Below are 17882 nucleotides of genomic sequence, written 5' to 3'. Positions count from 1 at the left end.
GGCAGAGAAGCAGCATCACCATTCATATAATTACATATAAATCAAAGGAACTCAAATATAATTACTCAAATAAAATGGTTTAGAGTGGCGCTAGCAGGACTGATCTGGAGCCGCTCTCTCTCTGTTTTTCAGCAGTGTTTTAATTACAGACAGCACAGGAACACGTTGCCCATGGAGGGACTGTCAGCTATTTCTTTCACACCGTCTTGGAAAAATGCAACATATTAAAAGTTAATTTGCACTCACTTTAGACTGCTTCCCAAGCTTTCACAATATCGCTCTAATGTGATGCAAGCAGCGCAGAATTATGGGTATTTATACATATAAAAAACAAAACACGTTACTCTACAGGGAAAACAAATGTACTTGTTTGCCTGAACAGCACTAGAGGATCTAGAAAGCGAATGATTTAACACACCCTCATGTGTTAAGAGAGTTGACGGAGACGCATCACAGCTCAATCCATCAGTGGGATCATTTGTACAGTGGACATGGAGCACGAGCGGACAGAGGAGAACTGAAAGCAGAGGATTGTGGGATTAATTGCTTGCAACGAAGTGCCTATTATCTCACCGAGATGCACCAGAGGACATGTTCTCTTTAAAGTCCATAATGGCAGGTAGTAATGACTGTGTGTGTGTGTGTGTGTGTGTGTGTGTGTGTGTGTGTGTGTGTGTGTGTGTGTGTGTGTGTGCGCGCGCGCGCATCTCAACTAAACGTGCCTTTTTCATGAAATAAAGGCGAATCTGATTTCTGCTCAAAACTGAGGACAAACTCTGTTGAGTGACATTGTGATTCGCAGCATGCAATTTTTGTTTGTGGTAAACCGAGCGACGGCTGAGGAATCTACATATTTAACGACAGTTCTGAGTTCAGTGTTCAAACAATGTAATCAAACATAATCATCATCATTGTAGAAGCCAACTAAAGAAATGCGGCAGGCCAGAGTAGTTATGGCTCTATTGTTTCATAACAAACGTAATTACAGCCCCGGCGCTTTAATGAAGGCGTGTATCTGCGTCTGACAGCTGCTCATCAGAGCTCTACAGACCTGCTAGAGAGTCTCCAGCCCCTCTACAACATGTCATTACACCACATGCACTACTCTCAAGGTGTAGTAGGAAAAGAGTTGAGAAAACCAGTGGTTGCGAGTACAAAACCTCGATGGCTGATCCACTCACTATCACCATTATACCGTTGAGCAGGGCTTGAAAGCATCTGATTACTATGAAGGGACTGTGTCTAGTGCAGGGGTCACCAACCCTGTTCCTGGAGAGCTACCTTCCTGCAGATTTCAGTTGCAACCCTGACCAAACACACCTGTTTGTAATTATCAAGTGCTGTTTTAGATACTATTAATCGGTTCAGGTGTGTTTGATCAGGGTTGGGACTGAATTCTGAAGGAAGGTAACTCTCCAGGAACAGGGTTGGTGACCCCTGGGTGTCTACATTACATTGCACACTAGGTAAGATGTGGCAACTCCAGGAGATTTATCACTTCTAATATCTGAATCCAAATTTGAAAGGGATAGTTCACACAAAAACGTAATTATCTGTCTACTCAACAAAAGCAGTAAAAATAAATGTAATCAAATGTGATGAGGGAGGAACATGCTATCATGTGTATAATCAATAGAGCGCAACATCTTCCACTCGTGTAAAAATTAAAACAGTCCAGATTAAGGATAGTAAGAGCTAATCCAAACCCCTCTGTGGTCTCTCTGGTTTAAATTACGCATGTCATTTCCTGTTTCTCTCCTCAGCTCATTAATCTCTTCACAAAACACAAATCAGTATGCTAATGCTAATGCTAATGGCAGTCACGGGTCCCTGCCTGCGCTGTTGCTGAGCACAAGTGTCCTTCAGCGAAGTCATTGGTGCTGCGTCTCAGCATCTTCTGTCCCCTGGCGGCTTCTCTCCCTGCACCAAAGTTAGCGCTGGAACAAAGTTCTTGCGAGAGATTAACTCTGGCGGATTAGGTGGGTTAATTATTAGATCTCGGAGGCTCATTGTTTTGTGTTTCCGCCGTGAGAGGCTGCTTGAGAGAAGCGCTGCAGCATTAAATCAATTTCATGGGCTTTTCATTACAGAGCAGATAACGCCAACATTTAGCATTCAGTTTTATGGCGTTACTTGAATGTGCTTCAGCGAATGGGCTGATGGGAGAAAAACACCCTGCTGAGAGGCCACAAGGACACAGTGCTCTCCCTGCGTCTGCTAGCAGCCCCTGGGCACTGTAAAACCACACACACACATACATACACACAGACCCCAAGGGAGCACAGAAGGGTCTACAACACTGAAAGAGGAGAAGCGTGGACAAGAACACTGCAAAAACTCCTTAACGTCAACAGCTAACATCTTATTTCTAGGCAAAGAAATTGTATTGATCTGGTTTTAAGAATACAATACTGTGCCAGATCAGAGAGTGTCTTCAACATTATCAATTTATTTTTCTTACCTAGAAAAGTTAGGTATTTTAACAGCACATTTATCTTAATTACAATCAGACATAGTTTAAGATTAGCTTTGTATATTTAAGACTTTAAATTAGCTATAATAACTAGTTTTCACTGGCCACTTTATTAGGTACTTACAGTACTAGCAACAAGCTTCACGCATTATCCTGCTGGAAGTAGCCATCAGAAGATGGGTACACTGTGGTCATAAAGGGATTGACATGGTCAGCAACAATACTCAGGTAGGCTGTGGGGTTAACACGATGCTCAGTTGGTACTAATGGGCCTAAAGTGTGTCAAGAAAATATCCCCCACACCATTATACCACCACTAGTAGTCTGAACCGTTGATACAAGGCAGGAGGGATCCATGCTTTTATGTTGTTGCCGCCAAATTCTGACCCATCCGAATGTCGCAGCAGATATTGAGACTCATCAGACCAGGCAACTTTTTCCCAATCTTCTATTGTCCAATTTTGGTGAGCCTGTGCGAATTGTAGCCTCAGTTTCCTGTTCTTAGCTGGCAGGAGTGGCACCCGGTGTGGTCTTCTGCTGCTGTAGCCCATCCGCCTCAAGGTTGAATGTGTTGTATGTTCAGAGATGCTCTTCTGCAAACCTCAGTTGTAACGAGTGTTTATTTTAGTTACTGTTGCTTTTCTATCAACTCAAACTAGTCTGGCCATTCTCCTCTGACCTCTGGCATCAATAAGGCATTAGATAGAATATAAGAGGATTCTCCTGTTCAGTAAATCTAGTTTTGAGGCCTTTTCACACAAAATAAGAAAAGCAAACAGTTTTTTGCTGCAATGAACAATATAGTCCTAAAACAATTAGAATACTTTGCTTGGAAAAAGTTTTATAATACTTATTTTAAGATCTTATCGCACTGGCCAAGGGCATAGATTCACTTTTGACATTGGTGGGGACATACTTCCCTAGAGCGCACGCAAACAGCGCATTTAAAAACATGATTAAAGTACTGAATAATATAAACTTTACACATAATAATACAAAAAACAACGCCGTGCTGCAAAAGTCAAGTTACAAGATTTTACTGCAGTCGGGCTTTGAGGAGGTATGAATGTAGAGAAATTTAGCGAGGTGCGTGACGCAATTTAACTGTTTTATCGCGCTCACTGTTTTTCATAATTATAGAGTCCAAAATTTGTTTTAATTAATTGCACAGTCTTAATTAATAATTATAATATTAGGGTGAACTAGTAGCGAACTTGACTAGGTGCACATGTAAGTTAAGAGTTGACGAGGACTACTTTATTTTAAAGTCGATTAAATTATTGGTAGGGACATTTCAGTAATTGGTGGGGACAGTTCCACACCAATATTTGACATGTCCCCATTCAATATTTTGACCACTGATATTTGACTTTTGAATTTGTCTGCAATTTCTTAAAATCATTTTCACTTTTCTCGTATTTAGATTTTTTTTTGTTTGTTTGTTTGTTTTTGCAGTGAACAGGACGAGGATGAATGTGTGAATTGTAGGCCTGTCATAATAATCAATATATCGATGGCAAAACACAAGGACATGACCTCAGTCATTTTTGGTGATGCAATATATTTTGCCCATACATAAAAACCAATTCTAGCAACATTTTTGCTGATTGTGCAACATCTCTATCTCTATTGGAGGAGTCAGTATGGTAAAAAAAAGAGAATGCGATAGCATTTACTACAAATTACTATAGTATATTTTCATGTGGGTGTCTGACAACTGAAAACCAATCTGGTAGAAAATATCGCAGCCTCTTACTTTTTACCCTGCACTTTTTATTAACATTTAATATTATTAATTTAGGATACGCGTTTTTACATTTTGACTCCAAAGCCAAATTAATAAATGGGCAAATGACTACAATTTAAGTAAATACTCTTAAGAATAAAGTATGATGTGTTCATTGGAAGAACGTACTTGCATTGTAATGATATGATATTGCCATTTTGGCATTAAATAATAGTCTTAAAAATGACAATAATATCATTTATCACAATATTTTTTTGGTGTAATATGTCATACAACAAAAACAGATCGTGAATCGTGCACAAGGCCTAAAGAACATGCACTGTTACAGTAGATTTAAATTCAATTAGATTTGTCCTAAATCTGTGCCTTACGATTAAGCAGTGGCCTTGTTTTAATAGATGCTCTACAGAGTGAAAGATTTCCTTTTCAAAAGACTCTACTTTAGCAAACAGCTGCTGAAAATGTCCTGAAATGAGGCTATAAATACATCTGACGGGAGCCCACACACACACATGGTTTGTGTCCCATCAACAACATGGAGCTATGAAATGACAAAATCTGTGCCTTCATCTTTCCTTCATTGCCCACTTTGAAAGGAAAATAAGAACAATGAAAGCTGTCATAACATGCGCTGGGAAAAGCCGCAGCCGTGGCTCTCTTTTCATCTGTGCTGCAAGTGACCTGTTGCTGCTGTCCGTCTGAAATAAAAAATGATGCGGCGTTTGTAGTTTTGCACAAGCTTTTCATGCCATATCAAAGGTGGAATCCGCAGCCTCTGGCACAGGTGGTGTCTATATCAAGAGCGCGTACATGCTTCCCAAACAACAATATAATACACACACGCACACACATTATGAATGGCTTTCAGTGCGCAGGTGTGTTTAAACTAAGATCACTTCATACCCGAGCGGTTTTGCCCAAAATGAAACCATTTACTGTGCTGGATCTTCATCGTGAGAGTCCTCTGACGTGTGATTAGGGGACAAAAAGTCATTTTGCCAGGCTGATTAAAGAGCTCAATCTTTTTTTAGCCCTTTCATACGCCATTACACTTAACGATAAAGGTGGGAGTGGAAATCTCCAGAAAGATCCCTGGACATCACGAAAGCCTCAGACGTCAGCCGCCAGCTTCATAATGAGAGAAGATTTAACGGGCGGCCGTGACCGCACTACTCTAATAAGACCAGCGTCTCATCTCAGCCAACATTAGTTGGGTTTTGGACACATATGGACTGAATCACGCGTGTAAGCGTGTGTGTAATGAAGAGAAGTATAGTTACACTGCTCTGAAGCAGATGTCATTGAGGTGAGGCGCTTTAATCATAAAACAAAAGCATCTCTCCACATCCTTCCACAGATCGGGCTCTCGTGTCGGAACGTGATCAAGCAGGCCGAACTTTGTTGTCGAAAATAAATCATTCCTCGCTCGGGCGCAAAAAAGCCGAAGCGCTTGGCCTGTTTCTAATGGAAGTGTTTGCAGGATGATGGTTTTAGTCGACCTTAGGTGAAGATTTTGAATGTGAAGTATAGCTAAGAATGCTTTCCATGAGAATTTATGTGAAATCCCTCTAGGAAATGTCGTATGACTGTGGGTGACAGGTGTCAACGGTGATACTGGAGCAGCAGGAAGGACTCCACCCTCTTAACAAGCAGCTTGCCTTGTTAGCTAGAAGCACTTAGTATTAATTAGCAAGGCCACCTCATTATTACCCGAGTAAACACTTCTAATTTGTTATGCATTTTAATGGCCTCCACCAAACACTTAAGAAACATCTTTAGGCATCTAAAAAAAAAATGCATCAACTCAAGACAGCCAGGAAATAACTGGAGGACACCAACTGCTAGCACAGCACAACAGAGCTCGGTTTAAAGATCTGTGGGTTACGTGAGAAGATCTGAACAGCTTTTATAATGAGAATGAGGGAAAGAGCCCCTAAAGCAAAGTCGCATGCCACCCCCTTCTTCTTCTATAGATATACAGTATAGATGAACTCTGATTCACCATAATCACACACACACACACACGCATGCACAACTATCTTTATCAGGACATCCATAGATGTCATGATTTTTATGCGGTATATTCTTTCCCCCTGATACTAAACTTAACCCTCACATTTTTTACATTTACTTTATTCTTTGAGATGTAGGAGTCAAGTGGGGAGAAGAAATTGTGTGTTAATGCAATGCTTGTGGTACACACACAATAGCTAGAACGTATAGGAATTGATATGAGTCACTTAGAGGAGGTAATCTAAATAAAAGATAATTACAAAGAGAAGCGTTCTGGATTCATAAATTAAATCACTTAGCCCAAACAGAATAAATGCAAAATTGGATCTCTCTGTGTTTCTTTAAAGTATTGTTGCTTACCCACAAGATTGGAAACGATGGGTTTTGAGTTTATAATGAAGCAAATAATGATTATTTATGACGAGAATGTTTTTTAATGTCTCAGATTTTTGGGATTTGATTGTATCAATTGGCCAATATATGAATGAGTGACGAAGATTTATATGAGATTCTTTGAACAAATTTGCTCTCTCTGATTATAGAGATTTTTATAGGTGGAGGAGACATCCCTTATATACGAAAAGAAATGAGGTTGGATTGTTTTTAGCTATTGAGTATTTAATTAATACTGTAGGGGATTGACTATGGAATAAGAGGGTGGAGTGAGAAAGGTATTGAGACGAAATGTTTGTGTTTTACATCTCAGAAGAATGTAAAAAAAAAAGAAATATTAAATAATTATTTAATGACTGCAGATCATGACCTTTTGAATTACACACACGCACATATATGTAGATGCCATATAATCAAATATAAAACCCAACACTGAGGGCCTGGATTCATCTTCATCCTCCTGCTAATGTAGATGTTGGACTGAAGCAGCTGATTTTCATTTATACTGAAGAAGAGGCAGAGGATTACTGAAGAACTACTGAGAGATTTCAGCTGCTGTCTGGGCTTTCACTGCCTTTCCACACCTTCCTTTCTTCATGTGTTCAATACTTTTTCCCTGTGTTATTTTATTTGTAAACCATTAGATTGGCTTTCTTTGCATATATGGATTTCTTTGGTTGTTACCAACATCTGGGGAAAATTTCAAGTCAAGGCACCTTTAGAAATATGTTTTCTGAGAAAAATGGTGACGTGTATACTTATTTCCCCCGCTAAATATGATAAACATTACAAATAAATTTAAAGATCTAATTGTTTCGTATAGTTTTCTTTCTGTATATGTGTTTGTATCACATTCTGTATCATGTACACATTACACACAGATATTTAAAGTCAAAACAAACTATTATGTTGGATGTGATTAATCATAGTTAATCTTTGACCTTCACTATAATTTACCTGTAAAGACTACGTTCCATGTATGATTTAACAAGATTTTAAAACATGTTCTTGTCCCTGACACGAACACACAGTGCATTTCTTTTTCTCTTTTGACGTGCCACACAAACAGTAATCCTACTTCTGCAAAACAACAAAAATAGCCAAAAGATGTGCACTGCATTTGTGTGTTCGTTAGCGTGCGCGCGTGCATGAAAAACAAATCCTAGACTCAAAATTCAGCGCACAGTCAAGACGATACAAAGACGGATCATTAAAAAAAGAATAGGGGCACAACAGCTCTCCAAAAGCGCCCTTACAGATGGTTGATTTCCATAATGACAGCAGAGACGGAGAGATCACTGGGTTTGTCAGAGGCTCATTCATGATCTCACGGATTCCGATTGACTTGTGTTAAAAAGAATTACAGACTTCAAACTCTGTATGTGCGCCACTGCTGTCCTTCTTCAGGGTTCATTTCTAGTCTCAGTGCTAAAGAAACAGCACGAGAGAGAGACAGATGTTGTAGTGAATGATTTTACGGCGTTTCGTGTGTCAGGTGCTGTCACATAAAGATGAGTAACTGTGCAAGAGTTTGAGGCTCACCACAGATCACAGCACGCTTGTGTGAGAGTGAGCGAATGTGTGTGTTTATGTGAATGAGGCTGTCAGCGTGTGTGGTTTTGTGTGTATTTGTATCTTTTTATGGATCAGGATGAGTCAACCGCGTCAAGTATAATTTATGACTGTTCTGAATAGAAATATTTGAAGAACTACTGGGCTCAGTGAGAAAGAGAAAGCATCGTTTCTCGAAGCCTCACACACACTACATCTACTGTTTAGATGCATGCTGTGTATCATTAACTAAAAATGAATACAAGAAAAAAGGCAATTTTTAACTACAACAGCAATACAGTAACACCACAAATGTTCACTACAAACGTGTTGAGGAGAGAGCAGCGTCCATCAACACATCCATCAGAGGCACAGAAGAAAAAGCCATTAGCTGTGCTCATGATATCAGCAGGCAGGTGTCCCTCCACAGCACTCATATCAACACTAATATCTGCCAGCAGCAGAGCAATGTGCTCACCTTCACGCCTCTAACAAACACACATACACTCACACTGTAATATCCTCAACACTGTACATGCGTGCAGATAACAACAAGCTAACAAAATAATAATGATTTACGTGACTCTTGCATATTCATATGGTAAGCTGGAGGATGGATGGTTGAAACATTACTTACAGACTGTCTTATAGACAGACAGAGAAACAAATTGTTAGATTGGGTAGATGGATTAACATTGGATGATTTAACATTATATGGGTGGATGAACATTGGACAGGTGGATGGATGAACAAATGGATTAATTACCATTAGATTGCGTGGATGGATTGGATGGAAGGATGGATTAATGTTAGATTGGATTGATGGTTGGATGAATGTTGGATGGATGGATTAATGTTAGATAGGAGAGATGGGTTAATGATGGATGGATGGATGTATGGAAGGATAGATAGATATATGGAATGTTAGACAATGATGAATAGATAAACAATGTAAAATGAATTGATGAATGAATCATTTTTAGACTGAAAGAAAAAAGGATGGATGGACGGATTAACGGATGTACGCTTGGATGAAGGTTAGATGGATGGATTAATGTTGGATAGGATGAAGGGATTGATGTTAGATAGTTTGGAAAGATTAATGTTAGACAGGATGGATGGATGGATGAATTAATGTTAAATAGTTTGGAAGGATTAATGTTAGACAGGATGGATGGATGGATGAATTAATGTTAGATAGTTTGGAAGGATTAATGTTAGACAGGATGGATGGATGGATGGATGCATTAATGTTAGATAGTTTGGAAGAATTAATGTTAGATAGGATGGATGATGGATGAATGTTAGATAGGATTGATGGATGGAAATATTATTGTTAGATAGGATGGATGGATGGATGGATGGATGGATGGATGGATGGATGGATGGATGGATGGTTGGATGTTAGATAGGATTTATGGATGGATCTATTGATGTTAGATAGGATGAATGGATGGATTAATGTTAGATAGGATGGATGATGGATGGATTGATGGATGTTAGATAGGATTGATGGATGAATCTATTATTGTTAGATAGGATGGATAGATGGATTAATGTTAGATAGGATGGATGATATATAGATGGATGTTAGATAGGATTGATGGATGAATCTATTAATGTTAGATAGGATGGATGATATATGGATGGATGTTAGATAGGATTAAAGGATGGATCTATTAATGTTAGATAGGATGGCCGATGGATGGATGGATGGATTAATGTTAGATAGGATGGATGATGGATGGATGGATGAATGTTAGAAAGGATTAACAGATGGATCTATTAATATTAGATAGGATGGATGATGGATGGATGGATGAATGTTAGAAAGGATAGACAGATGGAACTATTAATATTAGATAGGATGGATAGATGGATGAATGGATTAATGTTAGATAGGATTGATGGATGGATCTGTAAATGTTAAATAGGAGAGATGGATTAATGATGGTTAATAGATGGAATGATTAATAGATGGAACGTTAGACAATGTTAGATGTAAAACTAATTGATGAATGAATGATTTTTGGACTAAAAGAAGGATGTATGCAAGTATGAATGGATGAATAGACAGTAAAAATAATTCATGGATGAGGTTTTTGACTGAAAGAAGGATGAATGGATGGATAAACAATGTACAAATTATTGATGGATGAATCATTTCTAGACAGAAAGAAATATGAATGGACAGACAAGAAAGAACAATTGAGGAATAGTTATAAAAATGTGGATAAAAATTAAAACAGTAGATGGATAAATAAACAAAACATTAGACAGAATAAATAATTGATGGGCTAATTGGTTGGATGATGGATGGACAAAATGCCACAAAGAACAATGAATGGATGTATAAAACGTTCAACAGAAGTTAAACACACAGACATGTAGTGCAACTGCGCTAGTTTGATTTCCACTTATAGATCCGTTGCTGAACCATTCACATTTTTTCCCAGCTTTCTTCTCATATCAATACTGTCCTCAAATATCTCAACTGTCCTCTCTACTACGCACATATATAACAAGATACATGGACAAATTCTTGAAATGACAGATAGAATGGTAGATCAATCAACTTATGGTAGATCAACTCAACAGACAGACAGACAGACAGACAGACAGACAGACAGACAGAGAGACAGAGAGACAGACAGACAGACAGACAGACAGACAGACAGACAGACAGACAGACAGACAGACAGACAGACAGATAGATAGATAGATAGATAGATAGATAGATAGATAGATAGATAGATAGATAGATAGATAGATAGGGACAGATGCTCACCTGGAAACTGGTAACTGTAGCTAGGAGAGAATCCTGTGTATCCACGACCATACGTTGCCACAATGTTTGGATAACCTGCAAACACACACAGACAGAAACAACGTCAACACTGGTGAAGTTTCTGCTGTTCTTTTCTGCCCTCTGGGGTAAAAATTACACGTAACCTTTAACCTGGATCAGCCAGGAAGTATTAATTGTAGACGTGTGGATGAGTGTATCAGAAGAACAGAATGAACAGCACAACAGTGCATTTAAACACATCAGCAGCTCAAATCAAGAGGCAACTTCAGGGAATTTCACTGCCATCTGTTTTCCTCTGATGCTGAGAGAGAGCGAGAGAGAGACTGATGTGTGTTATTCTTGGCCTTATTTTCACATGTTTTCTCTTTGATGCTTTACATGTGGCATTAATTTCATGTTTTTCCCATAACAGGAAAAAGTGAAACAGCAGTCGCCAGAGCTCGATAATAAATCACGACACACAGATTTGAGAAATCAGTCCAAACACAGCGTGGTGTAGAGCTGGCATATGTGCACTTATGATTTCCAGAAGCTGTCACAAGTCACTCAATATCAGGTGACAGCACTGAAAACACTTTTGACAGCTCTCAGAGAATACACAGCTAAAAAAAGGGTTCTTCCTCAGAGGATGTGCTCACACGACTGCAGGAGCTCAGCAACATCTCCCCCACACTGCAACATGTGCTGGCCAAAAAAGCAGCATTCTCCAGGAGACACAAGAAAAAATTACAAGAGACAAAGAAAAGAAGAAAAGAAATGAGATGATGCAAAGAAAAGCAACAAATATATATAGTTCAAGGCAAAATTATTAGCATTTTTTAAATAATTCTCAAGTGCTGTTTAGCAGATTTTGTTTTTAACACATTTTTAAACAGTTTAAATAAAATAATTTCTAGTAACGTATTTGTTTTGTCTTCACCATGATGACAGTACATAATAATAACCACTAGATTTTCTGATAGGGTATTCCTGTGTCAGATGTGAAAGTAGTTTGTGGGACTGCTATATAAGAGTTATTATTATGAATTGTAGATAGAGAAATTCATCAATTTTTTATCGTTTTTTTTTTTTTTTTTTTACGGTATTTAATGTTATGAATGTATTGAAATATATGCTTGTTTGTTGTAAAATTTGTAATAATGACCAAAAAAAGCTAATTTGTGCATCTCCTTACTTCCGTGTGCAGCCATGCTGGTGTTAAAGATGGTGTATTCTGGGAAATGTTGGAAAAGTGTGCTCCTAAAAAATCTCAGTTTCGAGAGCTATCTAGCCCTTCCCCTTAGCCCTCTAGGTTTTTTGTAAATAAACTACATGTTAAAAATATATGTTAAGTGGAACCTTCTTAATGCAAAACTAAATACAATAAATTCACAAATAAAAATGCTTTCACAAACTTTGCACAGTTCATTAGCCGTACTTTTGATTTGTGATTAGATATTAATATTTGCATGTCCAGTATGGAAGGAACGTTCCACTGTTCATGGGGGCCGCTGGTTTAGAAAAGAAGTAATAATGTTAAAATCTTAATGGTTATAGACAGATTTGACAACATACGATAGAAAAAATATAAGAGACCTATATGATTAATACAGGCTTCTTGGCATTGGTCTAGGCCCCCTAATTCCCCTAACCGCCAGCATACCCTTACTTATTGTTTTTTTTTCTGTCCCTGATTGTAAATACATATATAAAGCATAAGACTACATGAGAGAACCAAGAAAAATCAGATGACACGTAATGAAAAAACGCACAAGAAATAAAGAAGGCAAGAGAAGAGCTGAGCTGGCCTGTCCGTATCTCACTGCATTATGGGTAAAAAGGCTGTGTCCTCCCTGGCGGCTGCTATCTCAGCCTCTGATTTGCATTATTAATGTTCAGGCTAATATACCTATTTTATGGCTCAACAGCTCAGATTCACTTTAGAATCAATTATACATCTGCGGCAGCTGAAGCAGGCAGCAGCTCAAATGTGTATTAATCTCAGCAAACATACACGCGCCGCCCGACTATAAAGATAAATGACACGATTAGCTGCGGTAAACAAAAGCGTGAATGCGGCAGCTTTAATGAGATTTGGCGTATAAGAAACTTACAGTTCCTTAAATAATGAGCCCTGATCTGCTGCTGGGATTTTTTTTCTCTGTATGCAAATTGCGCTAAAGTTCTGTCTGGTCGTCCTGTTCACTCCGCTTTCATTTAGATAAGAGCAGAGTTAATATTTTCACATGAGTGCTTCACGCTCTTGTTCTCTCTCTTTCTCTCTTCACCCTCCTCCACAGTAATCCATGACAACTTCCAGAAAGTTCACGCCTTGTTAAAAGTTCAGTATGAGGGATCCGTGTGTAACTCGTATGTTAAATAAAAAAATATATATATATGTTTTTAAAGAATCACTGTACATAAAATCAAGTCGAATAAAAATTATTCAGACAACATACTTAGTTTTTTAGTTTAGTTTTTTTTAAGTTGGTACAGGACAATATTGTTCATTTAATCCATTCAATTCATCTTTATTTCGATAGTACAATGTATATTGTGTCAAAGCAGCAATTCAGGCAGGAAGGAGAGTAGTGTAGAATGATGGTGTAGTTCTAGCAAATTAAAGTTTAGTATAAGGCACAATTCCAATTCTATTATTTTACCCACACCCCTTCCCCTTGAAGGAGAATGTTAAGGGCTTCAAGATTTACCCTTTAAAATGGGACAGCACTACAACACCTGCACATGCCATTATATGTCCTTGCAATCTCTTGCTTCATACGAGATCAGACGATCGCGACTGCTGTAGTCATTCCAGTTATGTTATTTTTTGGTATTTATCTTCAGGAAATCACTGAAGGCATATATGATGTTATCATAATGATATAATGCGGCAATAAGATCCTAACTGTACTGTGTATTTATACCGTAAACAAAAAACAACAACATTAACATTATACCAGACAATGTAAAAAGCTCATTTCCAGCCACTAGACTTTTCTGACAGGGTACCCCAGAGTCATCGAGTGTCAGAATGTTGTCGGACTGTTATTATTAGGGATCATAGTTAGCGAAATTTAGCAGGTTTTATTGTTGTTTTATCGTCAGGGTTAAAAAAAAAAAATGAACGCAGTTATGGATCTATTAAAACGGGCTTGTTTGTTGTATAAGTTCGTAATAATGACAAAAAATAATACTAATTATGCCATTGTAGATGGTGTATTCTGGGGAATTTTCCTACCCCGTGGTTTGAAGTGTGATCCTTAAAATCTCCATTTCGAGGGGTATCTAGCCCTTCCCCTTAGTCGTAAGCCTTTAAACTAAAGAGAATTGGGACACCCCTACCCCCTCACATGAACGAGCAAAGCGAGGGAAGGGCTAAGGTGTAGAACTGTGATTGGGCCTTGAAGTTAAGGTCAGTTCAGTTCAGTGTAATGTAAATGACACTGCTCAAGAAACTTATGCACTGAAGAGAAACTCCACTGATGCGAAGCTCCCATTATGAGTAAGGAAAGCAAAATAAACTGCGACACGTAAACCCCAAAATTCTTCATACAGCGAACTACAGGAAGCACAAAGTAAAGTCATAATTATTCATTTATTCATTCTCCTTCGGCTTAGTCTCCATAGTAAAAATCGTCACAGCAGAATGAACCACCAACTATTTAACCATAGTATTGGGAAAGTACACAAAGATACACTCTCACATTCACTACGGTCAATTTATCTCATTCACTTCACTTATACTGCATGTCTTTGGCTGTGGGGGAAACAGAAGCACCCGGAGGAAACTAAAGTTATAATTACTGTATATTTAGCCTTATTCATAAGTCTAGCCACACATTCATTCATAAAGACTCAAATTGTGCTGATGACTGTTTTCTATCATCGACCAAAACTGACAGTAAAATAAAAAAATAAAGTAAACTGTTAAGTATTATGCCCAAAAAGTCTTCATACTGTGCATAAAAACCAGCAGGAAGTGAAGCACTGCTGCTGTGAGTCTGAAACAAAGTTTCTTTAACTACAGGCTGACTTTGATGCCCAACTTAGTATTGATTGGACTGGTTGGTTGTAATCAGGGTGCGAATTATACATTGATGACTGGGAAGGGGGCCAAGTTTTTTCGGTTATGCTCAGTAATATGCCTCAGTAGACCAAATTAATACATTTAATTTAATAACATCTGATTTATTAAACAAACTTGTTTAAATGTTTCAGTGTTTTGTGGGATATTTTGCGGTTCTTAATGACATTTGTAATATTAAATAAACAGTTTGCATACCTGCACCTTTTAATGGATGACCATGAAAGACTGCAAAGATTTCATGTATTTTACTGTTTAACTTCCATGTGCGAGTCAGTGTATAATAAAATACAAACTATACATCTAGTTTTACGGACATCTGCAAATGCCTATTTTGAAAGAAACACGTTTTGTAAACACTGTTTCCACTGAGTGGTACAGTACGGTACGGTATGCTTTTATCGTCATTCCCACTGTCAAATGATGTACCAAATCACTCTTTTGGCACCCTTTCGAAATGGTATCAAATACGAGAAAGGGTACCAAAAGGTGGAGCTACATACGCAGATGAATGCAGATTAGTTACAGAGATACGTCACAAGCTCGTGTGGAGCAAGTGAGAATGAAAACAAAGGAACCGCCATGTTTTAAATACACAGCCGAGACATTACATCGTAATACCATATGCATATAATAACAAGCCATGGATGACCCAAACTCAAACAAACCTTGTCATTGTCTTGAAGTACAGACACAAAGCCAAGAAGAACAAAATCTGCCATGTCCTGTGGTTGTTACGAGTGCGAGCGTTTTTTGCTTTGCTTTCTTTTTTGTTTGCAAATAAGGACAAAATGTCTGCTGTGTGTAGTTTTTCTCTAGTTGGTAACATATCAGAGACTTTAAGGGGCTGTATGTGTTCATATATGTTGCATTTATTTATTTATTTAAATAATTACAGATGTTACAGTTTGCTATTTTGCACTGTCATTGATCTGCAGTTACAGTATAAGCATCTATAAATATGTTCATAGAAAAGTTATGAACATTTATACACAAGTATTGATGTGTTTAAGACATCTGTTTTGAGAGAAATGCTTCTCATATTGTATATAAACAACCTGTACCTTTACTTTGAGCAAGAATGATGTCGACTGAAACTTTCTGTTGTACACCACACTCACCAATAAGGTGACCCGTACCATTCCGTACTGTACCAGTCATTGGAAACGGGCAATTGCGCTGTCTGTTGGTGCTCCTGATTTGCCGGTTTCAAACCACTGAATTAATATTTTTGCCGCAAATATGCAGTCAATGGTATGAACCATTATAGGGGTGGTCAATTGTATATTAAAGTTATTTTAATATTTAATATTCTTTAAAGATACAGATCAGAGCAAACTTTCTTAACTATTAAAGGGCAGACCCTTTAATACATCTTGTTTTGATGTCCTTCAGGGAGGATCAAGCGTTAATTAGAGGGGTCGGACCTGCCCAAACCCCCTTGTAATTTAAGGCCTTTTTGCAATCCATTATGTACTGTTCATTTCTATCAAAAAGAGATTATTTCATTCTTGTCACATTTTATTACCATTTTCTAAGTTCATCCGTAGTGAATAAACTGATAATGTGAGAAAGAAGGATAGTGCTGATTGGTCAGTTTATTCATGATAAAGCACAACCCTGAACAAAGCTCCCTTTACAGCTACTCATAGACAACATAAACAATCAGCAGATAATAGGATGAGGCATGGGTGTGCTGTGTATGACGAGTGCAGCTGAGGTGTTCTGCTGTCATTAGTGAAGGCAGAGGTCAGGCAGATGGCTGCACTCAACATTAGTCTCATTTTCCTCTTCATTTGAGCCATTAATACAGACGCTTATCTGCTCATCAGGTCTGATGAACCCCACAGCACCTCAACTAGACTAACATCACACACTTGCCTCTGGTCCAGCAGAGTTATAACCAAAAGCCCCGCCTATTGTTCATCAGTCCACCGGTTAGTAAGCAAGCGTGCAAGTGTGTGTGTTAGACTTACTCAACATGCCCATGCCCAACATGAAGGCGTCCATGGTGTAGGGAAGACTTCTCGCCCTCCCCCTCGTGCCTGGAGGAAACATCACCTCCTTTGGTTGAGCCTTCTTACATTCTACCTGCAGACAGACACACAGAGAAGAAGAGAAAAGCTAAGCGTCAACATTTCAGACTAACCAAGACATTAAAATGATCATGGCAGACTTAAAGTCCACACAAACCAGAAGCTGCAAACACCTTTTGTTCATATTGTTACAGTTACAGAGAAATGGAAATTGAATAGTTTTTCTCCTGTGAGCTGACTGGATGTAGTAAAGTAGACATTCTATTCATAAATACGGGGAAAGAGGTTTTAGATGAGTTATTACAACCTAACCGGCACCACCTGCTCAACATTTTGGTTTGTTGTCAATACAGAGAGTTGTAGGGGCGTGGTTTACTATATTAGCCACGCCCAATACCCAAGACAGACATAATCTGAGAATTTAACTGAAAACAAACAGGAAGAGCATTTTCAGATTTTAGAATCCAAGAGCTAATTTTTTTTTTCCAAATGATATGCACAGATCAATTGTTCACCATGCATAAAACTAGCAATGTGAGCTAACAAAATCAATATGGTTAGATTTAATTTATTTGTACTTTAATGGTTAGTTTATATAAGTCCTTTTTTGGACTTTGCATGTCTATGTAGGGTTAGAGATCTCTCAAATTTCATCCAAAAGATCTTAGTTTGAAAATGATCAAAAGTCTCAGGGGTTCGGGAAGACATAAAGGTGAGTCAATAATAACCATTTTCATTTTTCTTGCTTTGAACTAACCCTTTAACAGTATACAATTAAAGTATACAGCATATGC

General features: G+C 38.1%; 1 protein-coding gene and 1 long non-coding RNA gene across 16 annotated transcripts in view; one reads left to right on the top strand and one right to left on the bottom strand.

Moving 5' to 3' along the window:
• The window catches only part of LOC103911773 (uncharacterized), a 339222-nt gene extending 326846 nt beyond the window's left edge, over positions 1–12376 (top strand). For both annotated transcript variants that reach the window (XR_015501463.1, XR_015501451.1), the window contains exons 8-9: positions 11399–11542; positions 11612–12376. This is a non-coding gene — a long non-coding RNA (uncharacterized LOC103911773). The remainder of the gene's footprint in view (positions 1–11398; positions 11543–11611) is intronic.
• msi2a (musashi RNA-binding protein 2a) overlaps positions 1–17882 on the bottom strand; it is a 285008-nt gene that overhangs the window by 38584 nt on the left and 228542 nt on the right. For all 14 annotated transcript variants that reach the window (XR_015500172.1, XR_015500169.1, XR_015500170.1 and 11 more), the window contains 2 exon segments: positions 17029–17143; positions 10966–11040 (listed from right to left, as the gene is read on the bottom strand). Coding sequence is in view for 9 of the 14 variants with exons in the window: in XM_087268677.1 (XP_087124803.1) it covers positions 10966–11040; positions 17029–17143 (190 nt within the window). In the remaining 5 variants the exon portion in view is untranslated.

Source organism: Danio rerio, chromosome 10 (assembly GCF_052040795.2).
Source record: "Danio rerio strain M-AB ecotype USA chromosome 10, GRCz13ab, whole genome shotgun sequence".
NCBI lineage: Eukaryota > Metazoa > Chordata > Actinopteri > Cypriniformes > Danionidae > Danio > Danio rerio.
This window is presented reverse-complemented; position numbering and strand designations above follow the sequence as displayed.